The sequence below is a fragment of the Heloderma suspectum genome, chromosome 5 (assembly GCF_057233095.1).
Source record: "Heloderma suspectum isolate Gila_16-S chromosome 5, 16-S_ref, whole genome shotgun sequence".
In the NCBI taxonomy this organism is placed as follows: domain Eukaryota; kingdom Metazoa; phylum Chordata; class Lepidosauria; order Squamata; family Helodermatidae; genus Heloderma; species Heloderma suspectum.
This window is the reverse complement of record NC_139462.1, coordinates 128,680,655-128,701,852: the sequence shown is the minus strand read 5'-3', so window position 1 is coordinate 128,701,852 and position 21,198 is coordinate 128,680,655. Positions and strand designations below refer to the sequence as shown.

At 44.2% G+C, this 21,198-nt stretch overlaps 1 protein-coding gene across 1 annotated transcript in view; it reads right to left on the bottom strand.

Annotated features, from left to right (window-relative positions):
- Positions 1–21,198, bottom strand: part of TANC2 (tetratricopeptide repeat, ankyrin repeat and coiled-coil containing 2) — a 529,014-nt gene that overhangs the window by 179,540 nt on the left and 328,276 nt on the right. Inside the window, exon 7 of the mRNA XM_084857421.1 lies at positions 17,561–17,709. Coding sequence (XP_084713547.1) covers positions 17,561–17,709 — 149 coding nt within the window. The remainder of the gene's footprint in view (positions 1–17,560; positions 17,710–21,198) is intronic.

Genomic DNA, 21,198 nt, shown 5'->3' with positions numbered 1-21,198 from the left:
ATTCATAAATACTTTTGGAGCTCATCAGCCCCGAAGTCTCCTAATTACATAGGAGTTTCAAAACAGCTTTGAGTAGACGATGCTCCGGAAAACTGACCTTAGAGTCCAGCTCTTCTGCTGCTCCACAAAAGGAGTTGTTCTTCCAAGTTGTTATCGAGATGGTACTCTAGCTTCCCCTTTTAATTCCAGGGGAAGATGAAAAGCTGTTTGAGGAGGCGACCTGTGGAACCTCCGCAGGACACTTGCCAGGGTGACATGGCTCCTACTAGAAGTTCCACCTGCCTGTATTTCTGATAAAAACATGCCCCCCTTTTTTTTTATTAGCGCTCTATCTTCACCTGTCTGTGCTGCTGGTTTTGGTAATCCAGTCTCCCTCCTTCCCCCTCCACACTCTGACTCCCCAGGTAGTGGTTTGTGTTGTGGCCCCCTGCCCCCCCCCGAGGTCCATTGATGAATCTGCTTTCACTCACCATCCCTCCTGCCCTTGCTGCCTCAGACAGCAAAATCTCACTGAGCTCATGCCACCCTGCCCCACATACTTCCACCCCACAGCCCGACTTCTTGAGCAGTTTTTCTGCTGCAGCCTCCCTCCCTCCTTTCTGTCTACGTCACCCCTAAAACCATACCAGCCTATTTTTCCTCCAGAAAGACCAATGTGTTGCAACTCCAAAGATCTTTATTGACAAAGAACAATTTTTGGCGGCTTCTATTACCACCATAGGAAAAAAGAGGAAAGGTTCCTCTTGTGAAAGCACTGAGGCATTACTGACCCCTAGAGGGATGCCATTTTTCCTCGGCGTTTTCCTGACAGACTTTATAGTGGGGTGGTTTGCCATTGCCTTCCCCAGTCCTAACTACCTTTCCCCCAGCAAGCTGGGTACTCATTCTACCGACCTCAGAAGGATGGAGGGCTGAGTCGACCTGAGCCGGCTACCTGAAAACCAGCTTCCGCTGGGATCGAACTCAGGTCGTGGGGAGAGTTTCAGTTGCATTACTGCCGCCTACCACTCTGCACCACACGAGGCTCTTTTATTACCACCATAACAACAGCTAAAAAACTACTTTTTGCTTCGAAGGCACTATTAGGCATGGCTCGTATGAAGCGTGCTGATGGGGTGGGTTGCTGGTTCTAAATGGGAATGCAAGGTACTGGGCTACTGGTTTGTGGGTTGCAGTGCAATTACAGAAGACAAGGTTCTGACAGACTACAAAGGGGGGCCTTATGCAGGGAATGCTATGCTTAAATATATACTTATAGAGAAGGGATGCTTATCATGGGGAAGGCTACATCATTCTACATTCTTTTAGCAAGCACAGGCATAGGGAAAGGCACTTCTGCAGTTGCAAGTTCTTCTTAGTAATGGTACACATGTGGGTAATGGGTCTGGATCCACTCAGAGATAGATGAACCGATATTTCTAGCTTCCTCCCAAGTCACTGATTCAGATGCTGGATTCAAGGGAAGTGGTGGGGGCTCATTAACCCACCCATCAATAGCAATGGCATCATTTTCAGCCTGGGGCCTGGTAGCTCTGGGTTGTCCTGAAGGAGCACGTCCCCCCTTGACATGCAGATGTTGGGCAGGATGCCACAAGCAACAATCACATCTGGTATGAGGTTTTCCTTCACATCCAGAAGAGTGTAGAGGGAAATGCCACTGCATCTTTCAGCAGCCAAAAGCATGCTCAATGGAGAATCTAGCACAGCTGTGGTAGTAAAGTTTTTCTGTTTGGCCATCTTTGGAGCCCAGGATGATGACATGAACCACGGTTGAAATGCAAAGGCCTGGTCTCTGAGAATGAGGAGCTAAAATGTGCATTTGCGAGGAATCCAGAGCCCCCACCACCCAGGGAACCTCACATGTTCTTTCTCTCCTCCACCACCTTTATGACGTCAGCAAGGCAGCGCTTGTTCAGAATGCACACTGTCTCTCTGAAGATTTTGCATGCAGTAGACTCCCCTACTCCGAAGGTATTGCACAGTGGGTGGTACCCAATGTTGAAAGCAAGTTTGTACAAGGTTAGCCCCAACCATTTTTTTTCCTGATATGGATTTCCACATTCCCTTGTCTGAAAGATGGATTATAGGCCCAATTTCCAATGCTATGATTTAAAAAATGGCCCAAGAGACATGCAAAGGGCATGAAATCTGGCATCATCCCAAGCATCCACAGCCAGAATTTATGTCCACATGGCTTGTGTGTGTGGCAGTTACCACCGACGGATGACACATCTTTCTGTGGTGAGCTCCTCCACCAAAGCGACAGCAACCTTGGCATTGTGGTCTCCTTCCACACAGGCAGACATTTGCAGCCTCTGCAGACCTCTGAACCTTCTCACACAAGCCTGAAAAAAGGCTCCTTACATAGCCTTGCTTTGCCACCCCCTCTACCTGCAGCATACAGATACAGTAGAGCCATTAGGGAATCTGGTGCAGGTGTCGTGCGACGGCGCGCAAGAGCCTCTGCCGGTCTTCGCAGTGATCAGTAAGCGCTTTTAGAGCAGTGTCAATTGCAGCAGAAATAAGTGCCTCTTCTGCCATGACTCCCTTCAAATTATGGGACAGTTGTGGAAGCAGCCATGTTTTGTGCTAATTCCGCTGCTGGGAAAGGAGGAGCAGAACAAGGAGAGGCAGGCAGAGGCAGGGGAAATTGGCACTTTGGATTGAGTTTCTCATTTCAGTCCCTTAGCGGCATGGTGGGTGTGGTGGGTGAGAAGCCAGTACTGTTAGTATTGAAAGGTGGGTGGCAGGGAAAGTGGAGGAAGGGGGCACTGTGGCCTGATGACATGTTCTCCAGGCTGCAGCAAGAATGTTTGGTTCACAGACCAAGTTCAGTATTCGTTCTGCTGCAAGTACCTGCAGAGAAGTAGCTACTGCTTCTCAAGAAGTCAAACTACCATTGTATTAAGACTTTGGAGAACTGGGGGTGGGGGGGAATGAAGGGATGAAGGAAGAGGGAGGTATAGGCAGAGAGACAGAAGAAATAGAAATAAATGTTTTTGAGCACATGAGTGATCACGATTCAACCCCCCCACCCCCCCACGCACACACAGAATGCAGCATCCCAGTCATACCACAAAAGGTATAATTGCACCTTTGCACCTACGGAGCCATATGCATCAGCACTGGCAGATGATCCTAAGCTTCAAGTGAGCAGCTACTCTTCCTCTGGTACAATAGGCATCCATGGTTCCAAAAATGAAAGTGAACCATCCCAACCACCCTCTTTGGTACTTAGTGCAACCGTGGAATGCCTAGGGCACAACAACGTTGCAGTTTGCTGTCTGCAACTGTCCTTGAAAGTACACCTGGCAAAGCAACTCTTGTTTTAATTTTTATTAAGATGCAAACAGAAACGGAAGAAGCAAAGCATTACACGCTAGGGAAAACATCGGGGGGGGGGAGGGAAGTGTGGAGGGAGTAAGGGAGATACTGAGCACCAGCACCTTTTCTATTCTGGTCATCCTCTTCCATTGAGCCTCTGATGAAGAATGTGGTTGCTGAGTTTGCCTCCTCCACCCCTTCTAGTGGCATGGAGAGGTTGATCAGTGAGCTCTGTGCAAGTTCAGGAATTTGTGAACATTTCTGAAGAACATGTGTTCCCAATTTGGGGTTATGAATGGGGCATGTTCAAGTGATTTGCAAACTGAAACAAAATTCTCATAGATCCCTAACATTCAGTGCTCTTCACAAGGAAGCAACCCCAGCTATTAAGCTATCAATACATGCTGAATACCGCCTGGAGTCCTGTACAAGAAATGTTGTTGTCAGAGAGGATGTTCTACATACTGCATTTGTTTGAATGAGTGTGAACAAGGCCCATGGGTTCCTGTGTCAACTGCTGCTGTGGGGGAGGGGGCATATTTTAATTGCCAAAATCTTAAAGTGTGTGAGAGCATGTTTTTACTTTCACTAAGCTGTGGTCCAGAGAAATACTATGTTTCACTCATCTGGCTTACAGCTAGAATGGGAAACACATGGCCCATGACAAGCATGCCAACAGGAGCTAGGTACAAGCCAGCTTAGGATGAATCCTTCCTAAGGGATCAGGGTATAAATGTTTTTGGTCATCTAAAAGGGTATGTGTTAGAACCTGGCAATAAACATACAGTAGGACATGAAAACTGGAAAAAAAAAAAAAAGCCAAAGGTTCATAAGGGAAAATGTGCATGGCAAAGATGGGGGAGCTGGAGTACTCGATGCTGCTAAACATGAACACAGATAAAGCTGGCATAACAAAAACTTGGTGGAATGGACAGCACTAATGGGATAGAGTTATCCCTGAATATAAACTCTATAGAAAGGACAGGGAGGGGCATACTGAGAATGGTGTTATGCTTTATGTCAAAAGGATAGTAACCAGAAAAATTAGGAGGAATAAACTCCTCCACAGAAACCACTGTGTATTGTAATACCAGTGCCACAAACTAATTTAATACTGAGGACATCCTATCGTCCCTGACCAAAATGCTGAGGATGATCTTGCGATGGAGAATGAAATCAGGCAGAGAGCAACATTACTATAAGATTTAATATATATTTAAGTGGAAAATTGCCAGGGAAGTCCAGCACAATCACATTTGACTTCCAAAGAGGAAACTTCTCTAAAATGAGGGAACTGGTAAAAAGGAAGTTGAAAAGGGGAGTCAAGAGGGTTAAATCCCCTCAAAATGCTTGGAGGTTACTCAAAACCATAAAAATAGAAGCTCATCTAAACTGTATATCACAGGTTAAGAAAGGTAGCATTGAGTCCAAGAGGTCACCAGCATGGTTAACGAGCAGCATCAAGGAAGCTAATAGAGAAAAGAGGGCTGCCTTCAGAAAATGGAAGTCTTGCTCAAATGAGGAAAACAAAAGGGAGCACAAGCTAGCACGGCAATGCAAGCAGACAATAAGAGATGCAAAATAGCATTTTGAGAAGCATATCACTAACAACATCAAGGCCAACAATCAATATATCAGAAGCAGGAAACCAGCTAGGGAGGCAGTTGGACCATTGGATGACAACGGAGATAAAGGAGTTCTAAAGGAGAATAAGGAGATTGCAGAGATGCTGAATGAATTATTTTAATCTGTCTTCACTGCAGAACATATAGGACAGATACCTGTGCCTGGACAGATGTTTTCAGGAAGGGAGTCTGAAGAACTGAGGCAAATAGTGGTGACAAAAGATGAATTTCTCAACCTTATTGCCAAATTGAAAGTTAATAAATCACCGGACCCAGATGGTATCCATTCTAGAGTTCTTAAAGAACTCAAATATAAAATAGCTAATCTTCTAACTGAAATATGTAACATGACTCTAAGATCAGCCTCTGTACCAGAGGACTGGAGAATGGCCATTGTAATACCAATTTTTTTAAAAGAATCCAGGAAATTACAGACTGGTTGGCTTAACGTCTGTTCTGGGTAAATTGGTTGAAAGCATGATTAAAGATAAAATTAGTAAGCATATAGAAGAACAAGGCCTGCTGAAAAAGAATCAACATGGCTTCTGCAAACCAAAGTCCTGTCTCACTAACTTTTTAGAGTTCTTTGAGAGCGTCAATAAACATGTGGACAGGGGTGATCTGGTAAACATTGTTTACCTGGACTTCCAAAAGGCTTTTAACAAAATACCTCACTAAAGACTCCTAAGCTAACTTAGCAGTCATGAAATAAGAGGACAGGTCCTCTTATGGATCAGTAACTGGTGAAAGAACAGAAAGCAAAGTAGGAATAAATGGTAAATTCTCCCAATGGAGGGATATAAACAGAGGGGTCCCACAGGGATCTGTATTGGGGCCAATGCTTTTCAACTTATTCATAAATGATCTGGAATTAGGCGTGAGCAGTGAAGTGGCCAAGTGATGACACCAAATTATTTAGCATGCTTTTAAAAAAGGAACTGCAAGGAGCTCCAAAAAGATCTCTCCAGACTGGAAGAATGGGTATCAAAATGGCAAATGTGGTTCAATGTAAGCAAGTGTAAAGTGATGCACATTGGGGCAAAAAAATCCCAACTTCAGGTATAAACTGATGGGATCTGAGCTAGTGGTAACAGACCAAGAAATAGATCTTGGGGTTGTGGTGGACAGCTCAATGAAAATGTTGAACCACTGTGCTGCTGTTGTGAAAAAGGCAAGTTCCATGTTAGGCATTATTAGGAAAGGAATTGAGAATAAAACTCAGTATCGTACTCCACTTAAACAGATCTATAACCATACTTTGAATACTGTATACAGTTCTGGTCACTGCACCTAAAAAAGGATATTGTAGAGTTGGAAAAAGTTCAGAAAATGGCAACTAAAATGATAAAGGGGATGGAGCAATTCCCCTATGAGGAAGGGTTACAACATCTGGAATTGGTTAGCTTAGAAAAAAGGCAAGTAAGGGGAGACATGATGGAGGTGTACAAAATTATGCACAATGTGGAGAATGTGGATAGGGAGACATTTTTCTCCCGCTTTCATAATACTAGAACCTGGGGTCATCACAAGAAGGCAATTGGTGGGAGATTCAGGACAGATAAAAGGAAGTATTTCTTCACACAGCGAATAGTTAAACTATGGAATTTGCTACCACAGGATGTAGTGATGGCCACCAATTTGGATGGCTTTAAAAAGGGGTTAGACAAATACCTGGAGGAAACGGCTATCAATGGCTACTAGTCTTGATGGTTATATGCTACCTCCAATACCGAGGCAGTGGGCCTACATACACCAGTTGCTGGGGAACATGGGTGGGAGGGTGCTGTTGCACTCATGTCCTGCTTGTGGGTTCCTTGTTGACAGCTGGTTGGCTACTGTGTGAACAGAATGCATGGCTCTTATTATGTTCTTATCTAATAATGAATGATTAGTGGATAAAGTAGCAGTTATGGGAACTCTGGGGGGAAGTGACCATGTTATACCCGAATTCTTGGTTCTAAAGGAAGGAAAAGCCGGGTGTAGACAAAATCGTACCCTGGATTTTAGGAAAGCCAATTTTAATAAACTCAGAACAATAAGTTAGGTACCATGGTGAGCGACTCTAATGAGAAGAGGAGTCTAAGATGGGTGGGAATTTTAAAAAAAGGAAATTCTAAAGGCACAATTACAAACAATTCCAACAAGAAAAAAGGCAGAAGACAACAGAAGAAGGAAGGAAGGCTAAACCTGAGAATGAGCCGAGGTTAGAGAGGAAGGCTAAAAGCAACAAAAAAGCTTTCTTCAGATACATGCATAGTAAAAGACAGAGGAAAGAAATGGTGGTTCAACTATTAAATAAGCATTGCAAAATGATAACAGATGACAAAGAAAAGGAAGAAGTGCTCAATTCCTACTTTGGTCAGTCTTCTCCCAAAAGAGGGTCTATGAGCCCCCTGGCAAAGGCGAAGTACAGGCTGAAGGGGCAGGATTGCAGCTTGAGCTTGCTAGGCATATGGTCAAGGAACACCTAATTACTTTGAATGAGTTCAAATCTCCAGAGCCAGATGAACTGCATCCTAGAGTAATAAAGGCAGAAGAACTCTCAGAACCACTGTCTATTATCATTGAAAAATCATGGAGGATGGGTGAAGTGCCAGAAACAAGCTGCAGTTTCCAAACAGTCTTCAAGGGCAGCCCCACATAGAGTTAATTGTAGCAATCTAACTTGGAGGTTACCAGAGTATAGACTACTGAAGTCAGGTAATCCCTGTCCAGACAGAGGCGTAACATGGCCACCAGCTGATGCAGGTAGAAGGCACTTCATGCCACTGTGGCCACCTGAGCCTCGAGTGACAGTGATGGATCCAGGAGAACCCCCAAGCTACGAACCTGCTCCTTCAGGGGGAGTGCAACAACATCCAAAACAGGATGAACACCCTCCCTCTGCTCAGAACCTCCCACTAATATAATCTCAGTCTTGTCTGCGTTGAGCTTGAGTTTATTAGCCCTCGTCCAGTCCATTGTTACAGCCAGGCAGTGATCTAGCACATCCACAGCCTCTCCTAATGAAGATGAAAAGGAGAAATAGGGCTGCATGTCATCGGCGTACTAATGGCAATGAAGTCTCAGAACCACAGTCTATTATCTTTGAGAAATCATGGAGGACGGGTGAAGTGCCAGATGACTGGAGGAGGGCTAACGACCCTATCTTCAAAAAGGGCAAAAAGAAGGAACCTTGGAACTACAGACCAGTCGGTCTGACATCAATCCCTGGGAACATTCTGGAGCAAATTATAAAGTAATCCATCTGTAAGCACCTTGGAAACAATGCAGTGATTACTCGAAGCCGACACGGATTTGTCAAGAACAAATCCTGCCAGACGAATCTGATCTCATTTTTTTTATCAGATCACCTCCATTGTGGACTGCGGGAATGCTGTGGACATAATATACCTCAACTTCAGCAAAGCTTTTGACGAAGTGCCCCATGATATCCTGATGAGCAAACCAACTAAAAGTGGGTTAGATGAAACAACTATCAGGTGGATCCACAATTGGCTACAGGATCAGACTGAAAGAATGCTTATCAATGGGACCTTCTCAAACTGGGGAGAGGTAACGAGTGGGGTACTGCAGGGCTCAGTCCTGGGCCAAGTGCTCTTCAGCATTTTTATTAATGACTTGGATGAGGTGGTGCAGGGAATGTTTATCAAATCTGCAGATGACACAAATTTGGGTGGGATAGCTAATACCCTGGAATACAGAAACAGAATTCAAAGTGATCTTGATAGGCTGGAGTGCTGGGCAGTAAACAACAGAATGACATTTAATAGGAATAAATGCCAAGTTCTGCACCTAGGAAAAAGAAACGAAATGCACAGTTACAAGATGGGCAATACTTGGCTCAACAATACTACAAGCGAGAAGGATCTGTGAGGAGAGACTGAAAGAACTGGGCATGTTTAGCCTTGAGAAGGCTGAGGGGAGATATGATAGCGTTCTTCAAGTACTTGAAAGGTTGTCACAGAGAGGAAGGCCAGGATCTCTTCTCCATCATCCCAGAGTGCAGGACAGAGAAGAATGGGCTCAAGTGACAGGAAGCCAGATTCCGGCTGAACATCAGGAAAAACTTCCTGAGTGTTACAGCAATATGACAATGGAACCAATTCCCTAGGGAGGAAGTGGGCTCTCCCACACTGGAGGCATTCAAGATGAAGCTGGACAGCCATCTGTGAGGGATGCTTTGTCTTGGATTCCTGCATTGAGCAGGGGGTTGGACTCAATGGTCTTACACACTCCTTCCAACCCCACTATTCTGTGATTCTAGTTAACCTCAAATAGACTGGGTTAATTGCATGTGCAGGTCACAGGTAAGAGCCAACATTTTTAGATACTCTTAATTACTGTGTCTTAGAAGAGTTTGGTCATGGAATTGATCAGAAGGGAGATGACCCTGGATTCAATTTTAAGTAGCACCCAGGTGATGTAATGGTGTTGAGAAAAGTGACCACAATGTTATGACATATACACAGGTGGAAAATTGCCAAGGTAGTCCAACAAGGTCACATTTGAAGCTGCTCAAAAATTAGTGGACTACTTAAAAAGAAGTCTACAAGCAGAGTCAAGAGAAACAAATCTCTCATAATACTAAGGGTAATCCAATTAAACTGATTGGCAGGAGATTCAGGACACACAAAATGAAGTACTTCACATATAATGCATAATGTATATGCGCACAGCGAGCTATTAAAAACGATTAAACAAAGAAGATAAAGGTGCAATCCTATGAATGTTTAGACAGACAAAAGCCCTACAACTCCCAGCATCCCTCTGGGCAGCCATGCTGTCTAAACATTTCTGTCTAAGCATGCACAGGATTGCAGCCCAAGTCTACCAATGAAGGATAAATCTATCAATGGCTACTGGTCATAACGGCTACACGGAACCTTCAGGTTCAGAGGCAGTATGCTACTGAAGCGTTGCTGGGGAGCAACTGTGGGAGAATGCTATTGCCTTCATGCCCTGCTTATGGACTTCCTGGAGGCTTCTTGTTGGCCACTGTGGGAAACAGGATGCTGGACTAGAAGGGCCTTTGGTGTGATCCAGCAGGGTTCTTCTTATGTTTTTCTGTTCTTAAGTGCATTTTGACTGGCCATAAAGAGCCCTTCAGAAAAAGACCCTTGCTCATATAAGAAAATGAAGTTTTGAACCAAACCAGTTCTCAATCAAATACCAGATTTCCAGTTTAACAGGAAAACATCTAGAATTCCAAATATCTTCCTACATTATGACTCATCCAGAATTAATCCCAGGACAGTTTCACAGCTGAAGCGTGTGCAGTGGCATCAGGCAGCTATGAGTGAAGCTGGTAATAGATGCTATTAATATAAAAACTTCTTGCCAGCTGATTAAGAGCACCATCATATATGGAGGTGTGGTATTCTTCTCCTACGGATTGTTCATTTACTGCAGCAAGGGGAAGGAACCGCAAGTGAAAACAACAGAATAGCTTCAAACTTTCTCAGCTGTAGTTGGGGGAACAGAGTAGTGATGTCATAATCCTGTCAGCCAATAGGGAAGCATTTTCAGTTTCTCTCCAGGATTGCAGTTTTCAGCAAACTTTAAAGTGTTTTTTTTTTAATGAAAACTGTAAGAGTTAGAGAGATGATTCTTGTTTCTATGGATACTGACTGAACAACTGCTGACAGCACACAGGATTCTAAAATTTAGGGAAAATCCCCATTGCTTCATTCACGATGGCAAAACAAACAAAGGAAACATTAGTAGTAGAGTAAAATATAACATAGAGGTTATCTGCCATATCTGAACTTCATTACTTATGTCCTTCCAAGCCTTTGGCCAATTTTAAGGGTTGATCTGTATGTTCAGGATTGCAGCCTCCTTCCTATTTTTCAAAATTCCCAGCTTTGACATGTAAAGTTAATTATCACGTCCTGCATACACAGCAGCCTTAATCAAAGAGCTGTACACTGAATATCCTGACACATTTGATGATCTTGTTCCAGGGAATGCAATCCTTGTGAAGAAACAGGTTTTCATGTGTGGGCCTGTTGTGCCTAACTTATAGAAACCTACTGTGGGGGAGAAAGGAAACAGGATCCAGCAAAATGCAGCCACTCCCATGTGACTTCATGTTGAGCGGGATGCCCCCTCCATGAAGAGAGGCACATCGTACCCCCTGCTCCACACCAGATAGAAGTGACAGACCCATCAATTTGCTATTTGCCTCAGTGCATTAGAGACTAGTCTGGGCTGCGTTGCCATACTATACCCAATAGCCCATCTATTGGGGGTGGGGGTCCATCTGCCTAAGTCATTCTGGGATTCATCACTATGGAATGCTAGAGCTGCTATGCTACAGAAACTACTCTGAGGTCCTTGATTATGCTGGGAATAGCTCCTTTGACTCCTTCTTCCCATTTCTACCCTTTTCCTCTTTCTCGCCCCAGAGACTGACCTCTAAGTACATATTCCTTACTACTCTTCTTTGCTCTCTGGTCTCCTCTCAACTCTTCTCTTCCTCCTCCTATCCCTCTCTCTGCTCTCTCTCTCTCACCCATACTTCTCTCTGTTGTTGTTCAGTCGTTCAGTCGTGTCTGACTCTTCATGACCCCATGGACCATAGCACGCCAGGCCTTCCTGTCCTGCGCTCTCTCCCGGAGTGTGCTCAAGTCCATAGTCATTGCATCAGTGATGCTATCTAGCCATCTCATCCTCTGCCATCCCCTTCTCCTTTTGCCTTCAGTCTTTCCCAGCATCAGGGTCTTTTCCAGAGAGTTTTCTCTTCGCATTAGGTGGCCAAAATATTGGAGCTTCAGCTTCAGTATCTGTCCTTCCAATGAGCACTCAGGGTTGATTTCCTTTAGGATGGACTGATTTGACCTCCTGGCAGTTCAGGGGACTCGTAAGAGTCTTCTCCAGCACCACAGTTCGAAGGCATCAATTCTTCGGCGCTCAGCCTTCCTTATAGTCCAGCTTTCACAGCCATACGTTACTACTGGGAAAACCACAGCTTTGATTATGCAGACCTTTGTCGGCAAGGTGATGTCTCTGCTTCTTACTATGCTGTCTAGGTTTGCCATAGCTTTCCTCCCAAGGAGCAAGCGTCTTTTAATTTCATGGCTACAGTCACCGTCTGCGGTGATCTTGGAGCCCAAGAAAATAAAATCTGTCACTGCTTCCATTTCTTCCCCTTCCATATGCCAGGAAGTGATGGGGCCAGATGCCATGATCTTCGTTTTTTTAATGTTGAGTTTCAAACCAGCTTTTGCACTCTCCTCTTTCACCCGCAACAAGAGGCTCTTTAGATCCTCCTCGCTTTCTGCCATTAGGGTGGTATCATCTGCGTATCTGAGGTTGTTCATAATTCTCCTGGCAATCTTAATTCCGACCTGTGATTCATCCAACCCGGCGTTTCTCATGATGTACTCTGCATATAAGTTAAATAAGCAGGGCGACAATATGCAGCCTTGTCGTACCCCTTTCCCAATTTTGAACCAATCGGTTGTTCGATATCTGGTTCTTACTGTTGCTTCTTGACCCTCATACAGGTTTCTCAGGAGACAGGTAAGATGGTCTGGTAACCCCATCTCTTACAGAATTTGCCAGAGTTGGTTGTGATCCACACAATCAAAGGCTTTAACGTAGTCAATGAAGCAGAAATAGACGTTTTTCTGGAATTCTCTTGCTTTCTCCATGATCCAGCGAAAGTTGGCGATTTGATCTCTAGTTCCTCTGCCTCTTCGAAACCCAGCTTGTACTTCCGGTAGTTCTCAGTTCACATACTGCTGAAGCCTAGCTTGTGGGATTTTGAGCGTCACCTTGCTGGCATGTGAAATGAGCGCAATTGTGCGGTAGTTTGAACACTCTTTGGCATTGCCCTTCTTTGGAATTGGAATGTAAACTGACCTTTTCCAGTCTTGCGGCCACTGTTGAGTGTTCCAAATTTGTTGGCAGATTGAGTGCAGCACTTTAACAGCATCATCTTTTAGGGTTTTAAATAGCTCAGCTGGAATACTGTCATCTCCGCTAGGTTTGTTGTTAGTAATGCTTCCTAAGGCCCACTTGACTTCACTCTCGAGGATGTCTGGATCAAGTTCAGTGACCGCACTATCATGGCTATCAGGGACATTCAGATCTTTCCTGTATAGTTCTTCTGTGTATTCTTTCCACCTCTTCTTAATCTCATCTGCTTCTGTTAGGTCCCTGCCTTCTTTGCCCTTTATCATGCCCGTCTTTGCACAAAAAGTTCCCTTGAGATCTCCGATTTTCTTGAAGAGATCTCTAGTCTTTCCCATTCTGTTGTTTTCCTCGATTTCTTTGCATTGTTCCTTTAAGAAGGCCTTCTTGTCTCTCCTTGCTATTCTCTGGAACTCTGCATTCAGTTGGAGATATCTTCCCCTTTCTCCCTTGCTTTTCGCTTCCCTTCTTTCCTCAGCTACTTGTAAAGCCTCATCAGACAGCCACTTGGCTTTCTTGCATTTCTTTTTCTTTGGGATGGATTTCGTTGCTGCCTCCTGAACAATGTTACTTACCTCCGTCCATAGTTCCTCAGGCACTCTGTCTATCAGGTCTAATCCCTTAAATCTATTCCTCACCTCCACTGTATATTCATAAGGGATATGATTTAGGTCATACCTGAATGGTTTAGTCGTTTTCCCTACGTTCTTCAACTTAGAGGGCTTAGAGAACTTAGAGGGGCACCCAAACCCCACGTTCTCTGTCTCGGACTGAGCGGATCTACCTCTTTTCTTGCTGGGTTCTAGGGCAGTAAGTGTCTGCTGAGACTGGGAAGTCTGGTCTGGCCAGGAACAGGGAGAGGCAGATTCAGACCCCCTCCCCTTCTGTGGAAATGCTCCATCCTCAGCATCCAATCTGGCTCCTGCTGCCCAAATCTGGCATTGCACTTGTTGTGCTTCAAATAGGGCTGAACAGCACAAGGCCCATGGGATGCATGCGAACTCTGCCATCCCTGGTGTGGCCCCCACCGTGCTGCTGAATTCAGCAACAGCAAATGTTTTAAAAACAAAGTAACAAAAATGGCGATTTTAATGCTACAGAGCACTGGAAGCGTAAAATTTAGCCTGTCCTGAAGCTAAGTTTGACACTTTTGGTTCTCCGTAGCCACTACAGAGTGCCACGAGGGTCAAATTTAGCTTGAGAACAAGCTAAATGTAACCCTTTTAGTGCTCTATAGCAGTTTGCTGCTGAATTTTGGCAGCAAACCTCTATTTTTTTTCTGGGCACCTCACAGTATGGAGTGCGGTCTGTGGGACAGGGGCACACCTAGGGGGTAAAATGTCCTCCAAAGTTGTCCACCTCTGGCTTAGAACAACTGGGGGTTTGGGGCTTCCACTTCCTTCTTTTTGGAGTGGGAAAGGAGAGCAATGTATGTAATTAACAGTTCTATACTATATAATTAACAGTTCTATACTACGGAGAAACAGGACTTGCAACAAAATATTGCAGCATGGAGTGCTTCTATTCAGGATACTCTTTTCCATTCCCTCTTCCAGAGTGTTTTCTGTCTCCCCTCCTCCAACCCCCACTACTGAACAGTCAGTCAGCATTCTGTGGACAATGAGCATGCTTAGTCTTCATTGGGCTGCTTCGGGGGGATCCCCACCTTAGTTTTTGACAGATTTTTTTTGTACTTCTGCAAAATGCAGGGATTCCCTGAGCCTGCTTATACTTCCTCTTTTTGTGTGTGTGGGTGCCCTTTTCACTACATAGGTACTACCACTTGGAGAAATGAATGTGCTATTAGTATATATAGAAATGGGGTTCTGGAACAAGATGTTGAGTGTATGTTTGGGGCGGGGGGAGCCTTCACAGGCATTAGGCTTCCCAGAGTGAATGAATGGGCAGGCACCCTCTGGCAAGAGAGTGAGTGAACAGGCGGGGGCAGCTGGTAAGTGAGCAAGTAAGTGAGTAGGCACCTTTATATTTGTGTCTCCTCCTCTATCCCCTTTTCCAGCTGCTCCATTCCTTTCTCCTTCCCACCCAGTTTCCCATTTTTTGCTCTCTCAGCAGTCAGTCAGCATTCCATGGTCATCAAGCACACTTAGTTCTCAGTCCCTCCTTAATGTTTTTAAAGATTTTGTGTACTTTTGCAAAACATGGGGTTACCGCAAGTCTGCTGATACCTTCTTCTTGTGCATGGGTGCTGCTGTTGTGGCTACATAAGTGATGACACTCAGACAACTGAATTGGAATTAGAATATAGGAGGAGGAGGAGAGGTGGATTAACAATCACACTCTGTTGTCGAAGCAATACGAAAAAACACAAATGATCCAACACCTAAACCACAGTTGATTATATGGCAGTGTTGTTTAACTGGTGCTTGCCAAATAGCAAGTTTCATGCATAGTTAATTCAGTCTGTTGCTAGCATTTCTGAAGTATGAAGGTTTCAAAGCCGTAACATGTGGTGGTGGTACGATATTTTTATTTATTTATCTACAAGTGGGGCCCTGTAACAAAATGTGTTCCTCATATATATAAATGACATCATTTGTCCACTCGCTTCCATACCTGAGTACATTTTAAAATAGGTTCTCAGTGAGGACAAGGGAATGACCAATCCAGGTAATGAGATGGTTCATTCTACCTGTCAGGAATGAGTCCAAGAGCCTTGAGATGTCTGACAGCTCCGATTCTGAATCAGAGTTGGAGCAGCTAGTTCAGAGGCTGGGTGAGGGACCTTCCCTAGTGAGCCAAGATGCTGGGACAGATTCCTCCAAAGACCCTGACAAACAGATGGCCTAGGCTAAGTCCATGCCCCCTCCGTCTACAGTGAGAACTCAAGTTTCTGAAGAGGAGGAGGAAGAGGTGCGTGACTTGAGAGATTCTAGGGCATGTCCCAAAGCAAAGTGGGAAAAGTTAGGGGCAGCAAAAAACTGTCAGGAACTTCACTACCCTCCGTTCATCTCCTCTAATTAGGGATCACAGATTAGTTGTTTAGGGGTTTGAGGCTGAGAGTTCCTGGAGTCTGCATTTGTAAAGAGGCTAGTTTCTAGTAAAATAAAGTAGTATTAGCCAGAAGCTTTGTCTCCTTGTTGATTGTGAAGGGGGGAGGACGATCCATTTCTGACACTACCCTTTTAATCTCTATGTATCACCTCCTCCCTCCTCCTTGTCCAGCCATTCTATTGCCTTCTCCCTCTGACCCAGTTTTAAAGGGTTTTTTTTCCCTTCCAGTCTGTCAATAATCTGTGCTGCTGGATTATCACTGGGCTGTCTTGGGGTCCACCCCGCCTTATTTTTTTCTTCAGATTTTTCGTGTTGCTGCAAACCTCATCACTATCCTCACCCTGCTGTTGCCTCTCCCATGGATAGTATAGTTTTGGCTGCATTCATATGAGCACAGGAAAATTTGGATTGATATTAGAAGAAATATCCCATCTTTCTAAATATATGGCAACTCAATGCAGCTTACAGCAGTTTAAAATAAACATATCCTACGTTGTTTTATAACATCCCCACAAGAACTTATACACATTAGGAGTCAGGTCATGAAACCATTTTTCCCCAATATGATTGGTTAGCTACTGTCACTGGAGTGGTGATTTTTCTTCTGCCAAATTTATGAGTATTAGGATAGCAAGCATTTTTGTTTATGTTCATTTTTGTTCATCTGATGCTTTGGGAGTCAACTCCAGGCTGGTGTCTCTCTCCCCCCCCCCCCCCCGGTCCCAACTGAATGGTCAGTAGAAGAGCATTCCTGAAAAACTCAATCAGCTGCATTGATGGTTATATCTTCATGAACTAGTCTCAATAAGTTAGCTTCATTTGTCTAGCAGTACATGACTATGTTCATGTGGTTTTTAATAAGCCACTTTCCTTTGGCCCCTTCTTGGGAAGTTTCTTGATACTTACTCCCTCCTGCAATAAGGGGTGAGCAAGGATTGGAGCTGCCTCCACTGAAGAGATCAGGTGGGAAGATGGACCAGCTGGGCAGAGGCTCCATTTCCTGCTCCTGCTTTTCCTCTACTGCTCCATACTGACTCAGAGAGCCCACAGTGAGTGAATGGCATACCCACCTCAGCCACCATGAGGACTGAGTGGGCTCTGGTGCAAGAACTAGGCTGCTCTGAGGAACCTTCAGCTGTCCTGAGGTGGGATATTAATGGAAGGCACTCTCAGATTTTGGCACAAATGCACTATGGTACACTGTGGAACCTTGCTGCCTTTGGCTGAGAAAGGGCCAGCCTGGGTATGTGGGGTGCCCCCACTCCATCCAGAAAAAGATTTAATGGGAGGAAGACCCTCTCTGTGGGTAAAAAGAATGGCGAATCTGAATGAGCAGACAACCTTAGGGCCATCAGGGAGATCATGTTTATAAGGCACATGAAAGACCCTGGTGCAGTGTCCAACTGGGGTCTTCCACGCTGGCCAGGCCCGGTCTGTAAGCATCCCCTACTGCTTGCACAATGCAATATCACACTTCTGAGGGCAAGCCCCAAAACGAGTGGAAACACTCACCAGAGCCCTGCCCCTTCCAGAAATGAGCATTTCTGCTAATTTCAGGGCTTGCCCCTAGAAATGCTATATTGTATCACGCAAGCAGTTTTTGATTTTACAAATCAAGTATTATGTCAGGATCAGACCGAGTGAAATCACTGTCATTCTGCAGAAGGTGATAAGCGCACCTGATTGTCCTCTTGGACTTCCATGCTGTACTGGTGCCCTGCCTGTACCTCGGTGACTTTCTCTCCCAGGAGGAAGCCCAGGCGAGTCATGAGTGTATTTGCTGCCTCATCTACAGATGGAGGGGGTCCCAGCTCCTGCTCAGCTTCACCTGCACACGGAAAGAAAAAGAGGACATTAACTGGATAAATTATACTTCATACCTCTAAACTATGTCACTATCCAATGTTTCCCAGATCTAATCCTTCCCACTAAAACTTCCTAATATTTAATCAAATGATGACGACATCTCAAAGGTGTAGTTTCTTTTTTCATTTTCTCCCAAAGGTTGCTCAGTCCTGAACAGATTATCTCATTGCACCTGTAGGATTGAAGACATCCATCAACTCATCATAATCTAGACACATGCCTTTTATAAATCAAAAGAAACCTTTCTGGATGTTTAGAAAATGCCTGATTTTTAGACTCTACGCAAAATTACATATTTGTAATTACATATTTGTACAACTGCAAAACATTTTAAGTCCTGAGCTCCTCTTAAAGTAAGACCCTTTGGTATGGCTTTCAATGTTACAATTTTAAATCTTGGGAACACTTCCATAACTCTGAAGGCAAGAAGTCTTTATATGCCCATCCACTCATATGAGCACCTTCCTGATTACATAAGTAGACACTGCACATTTTATTTACTTTTCTAAATGTATTTGCTCCACTTTTCAGCCCAAACGTGCCCCCAAGGCTGCTTACAATCATTAAAAACAAAATACAAAAATGCAACTTGCAATTTTTAACATGAGAGTGGTATGCAGAAGAACCCATACAATTCCAGTCGTGTGAATTATCTTTGTCCAGCTTATTCTGAAAGTTGGCCCTAAAGTGACATTGATGGAGACTCATGGGGGGCAGACTACTTTGTTGCACTATTATTAAACTACACAGTAATATACAAGCCCCATTCCCTTCTGTACTGAGTTTTTGCATCCCTTCACTTATATCTATGTGATCTTAGCATAAACAGTGGCCTCTCCTTTTTATCTTCCTGGAGAGCTTCTATCAGCGCTGCATCACAATATCAGACAAGCAGGTGAGTACTCATAGAAAACGCAGGCAGTTTTTCTTCAGAAACACATTTAGTCAAGACCAGGAAATTGTTCCTCTGCTTTCCCTGTGTAACTAGTGCTGGATGATGCCAGGACAAACCCTGGCATATGTGGTGTGGACTGTGTGGTTTGACAAAACTGCATGAACACTTCCAATCACTCAAAGAAGGGTTGAGCAGACATACTCTTCGTCAATCAGTCACAAGAGCTGGCACCACCAGGTCAACTACATTGAGGTGGGGGAGGGGGGGCTTAGGGAAGCTCAAAAGGCAGATGTCTGAGTTTTCTTAGGGTGCTGCCAAATGAGACTTTTATTGTTCAACAGCACTGCCTCATTCATAGAATGTTATGAGGGGCCCTGACATCATCTTCAATTTGTAGCCCATTTATATGGACCATGGAACAAATTCTGAATCCTGGATTTTTAGGTAGATGTGCAATTTGTTAATAATAAATAGGATTCGTACTACAGCCTACCATTTATAGTTCGGTGGATTTGCAGAGCAGTTCAACAGGATTCTAGGGCCTTTTTTTGTATGGGACAGCCAAAAGAACTCAGACAGATTACTCCCATATGAGTATACAGGAGTAGTGTTCAAGCCACCATGGTTTCACCCCTCCTAAAATTCTGTTTGGGTGGTCTGTCTGCCCTTAGAGCTGTTAGACTGGGCATAAGCCATGAAGCCACAGATGTTGCTAGATACTTAAAAGATATGGGCCACAGGTCTAGGACACAAATTTCATGTGGTAATATATATTTATTTACATTTCACCAATGTTTGCAAAGAAAACACTGAAATAAGGAGAGCCTTTGAGCATATGCAGAATGCTTTTCTCCTGACCCTGAGTAATTATGTCATCCTTTTCCGCACACACATAATAATGACTGAATATATCCCACATATATTAAAGCCTCACTATTCTCTGTCTTAGACATAAAGCATTGAACACACATGTTGCAAGAAAACTACAACCAGATCACATACATTTTGTTCCCCTCCATACAACAACCCCTCCTCATGTTTCCATTCTCCAGCAACTCTTCAGAAAACAGATGTTTTGTTTCTGGTTTTTGCAACTCTCCTCTATTTCCTTCAAAAAGTCCATGCAAAAAGAAGAAAAACACAAATGAGAAAAAAAATGCATTGGACTGGGATGAAAGTGTAGCCAAGGCAATGAACTGGAATTAGGTGGGCAGTACCATGCTCACAACTCAGGACTTATTTCTGAGTAAATATGCAGAGAATCAGGCTGCAAATCTCTCCACAAAAGTAAGTTGGGCTGCAATGCTATGTACACTTTTTTGGGAGTAAGCCCCATTGAACATAATGGGAATTCTGAGTGCATATACATAGGGTTATATAAGTGAGCAGTAATTATCCCCCCCTCCATTAACTTCTGTTTTCATTAAAGCTTGTCATTCCATTTCTCTATAACAATAACTGACAAACAAAATAATCCCGGGTTCCTTCCTCTGCAGCCATGTGAACCCACTCTTCCCAAAGAGTTGGATGACTTGGTGAGGGAGAAAAATAAATCCTCTGGTCTATTTGTATAAAGTCAAATACAGTTCAGAACTTCTCTTACCCCCCCCCACCCCTCTTGAAAATTCCCCAAGACTTGCTCTGCATGGAATAAAGAAGAAAACGAAAGACCAGGATAGGGGAAGGAAGAAGAGGAAAAGGAGAATGGTGATTGGAAATGGAGCAGGGAGAGGGAGAATTCCCCAAGCTACATGGCGTATTTTAAAGGGGTAGCACTTCAGAGGAATTTGGGAGTTGGGGTGGAGAGGGTAGGAGGGTTGTACATACCTTGATTAACTTTCTGTGGTGAAGTGGCTGAGGGCTTTTTCTTGCTTTTTTAAAACTGTAAAACTTACATAAAGCCCAGTACCTGCAGGCAGCACCATGAGGCACTCTGCAAAGAGCCTCCCCAGCACTTCCCAGAACATGACATCCTATAATCCTAACCCGCCTTTTGGTATAAACTGCCGCCTGCAGCAATTTGGGAAAAGTTAAAGGTGAAGGTGAAAAAAGAAATGTGTGGAGGCTAATTAAACCCTTTGCTGTGCTGAAGCCACTGAGCTTCTGCAGGAGCAAAAAATCCCAGTTTTGGGCAGTAAAATCAGATGCTTTGTGAAATACAGTATTCCATAGGGCGGTCTTCCTGCCCTTCCTCCTCCCTCTTCAAACATTCATTGCAAACAAGCTCACAGCAGTGGGCATGTAAGAATATAAAAATAGGGGGAGAGAGACAAAACAACAACAACAATGAGCAGACTGTGGAAGTAAAGGTGGCAGTGTCTCCTATAGTTTTAAAGGCTGTTGCCTTCATGCTACACCCTCTGTTGATTTGCTAAGGAAGTAATCCTAAAGTCTCCTAATCATCGAAAAGCTACTGAGCTCAGAGGGAAGAGGCAGGCTTGTATTAAAGTAGATGATGTCACTGGGGCAGCTCAGAAGATTTGGGGCACACCTCAGAAGATTTGGAGCACATACCCTGGTATGCTCTTTAAAACAATGTCCATGCATGAAGCAGTA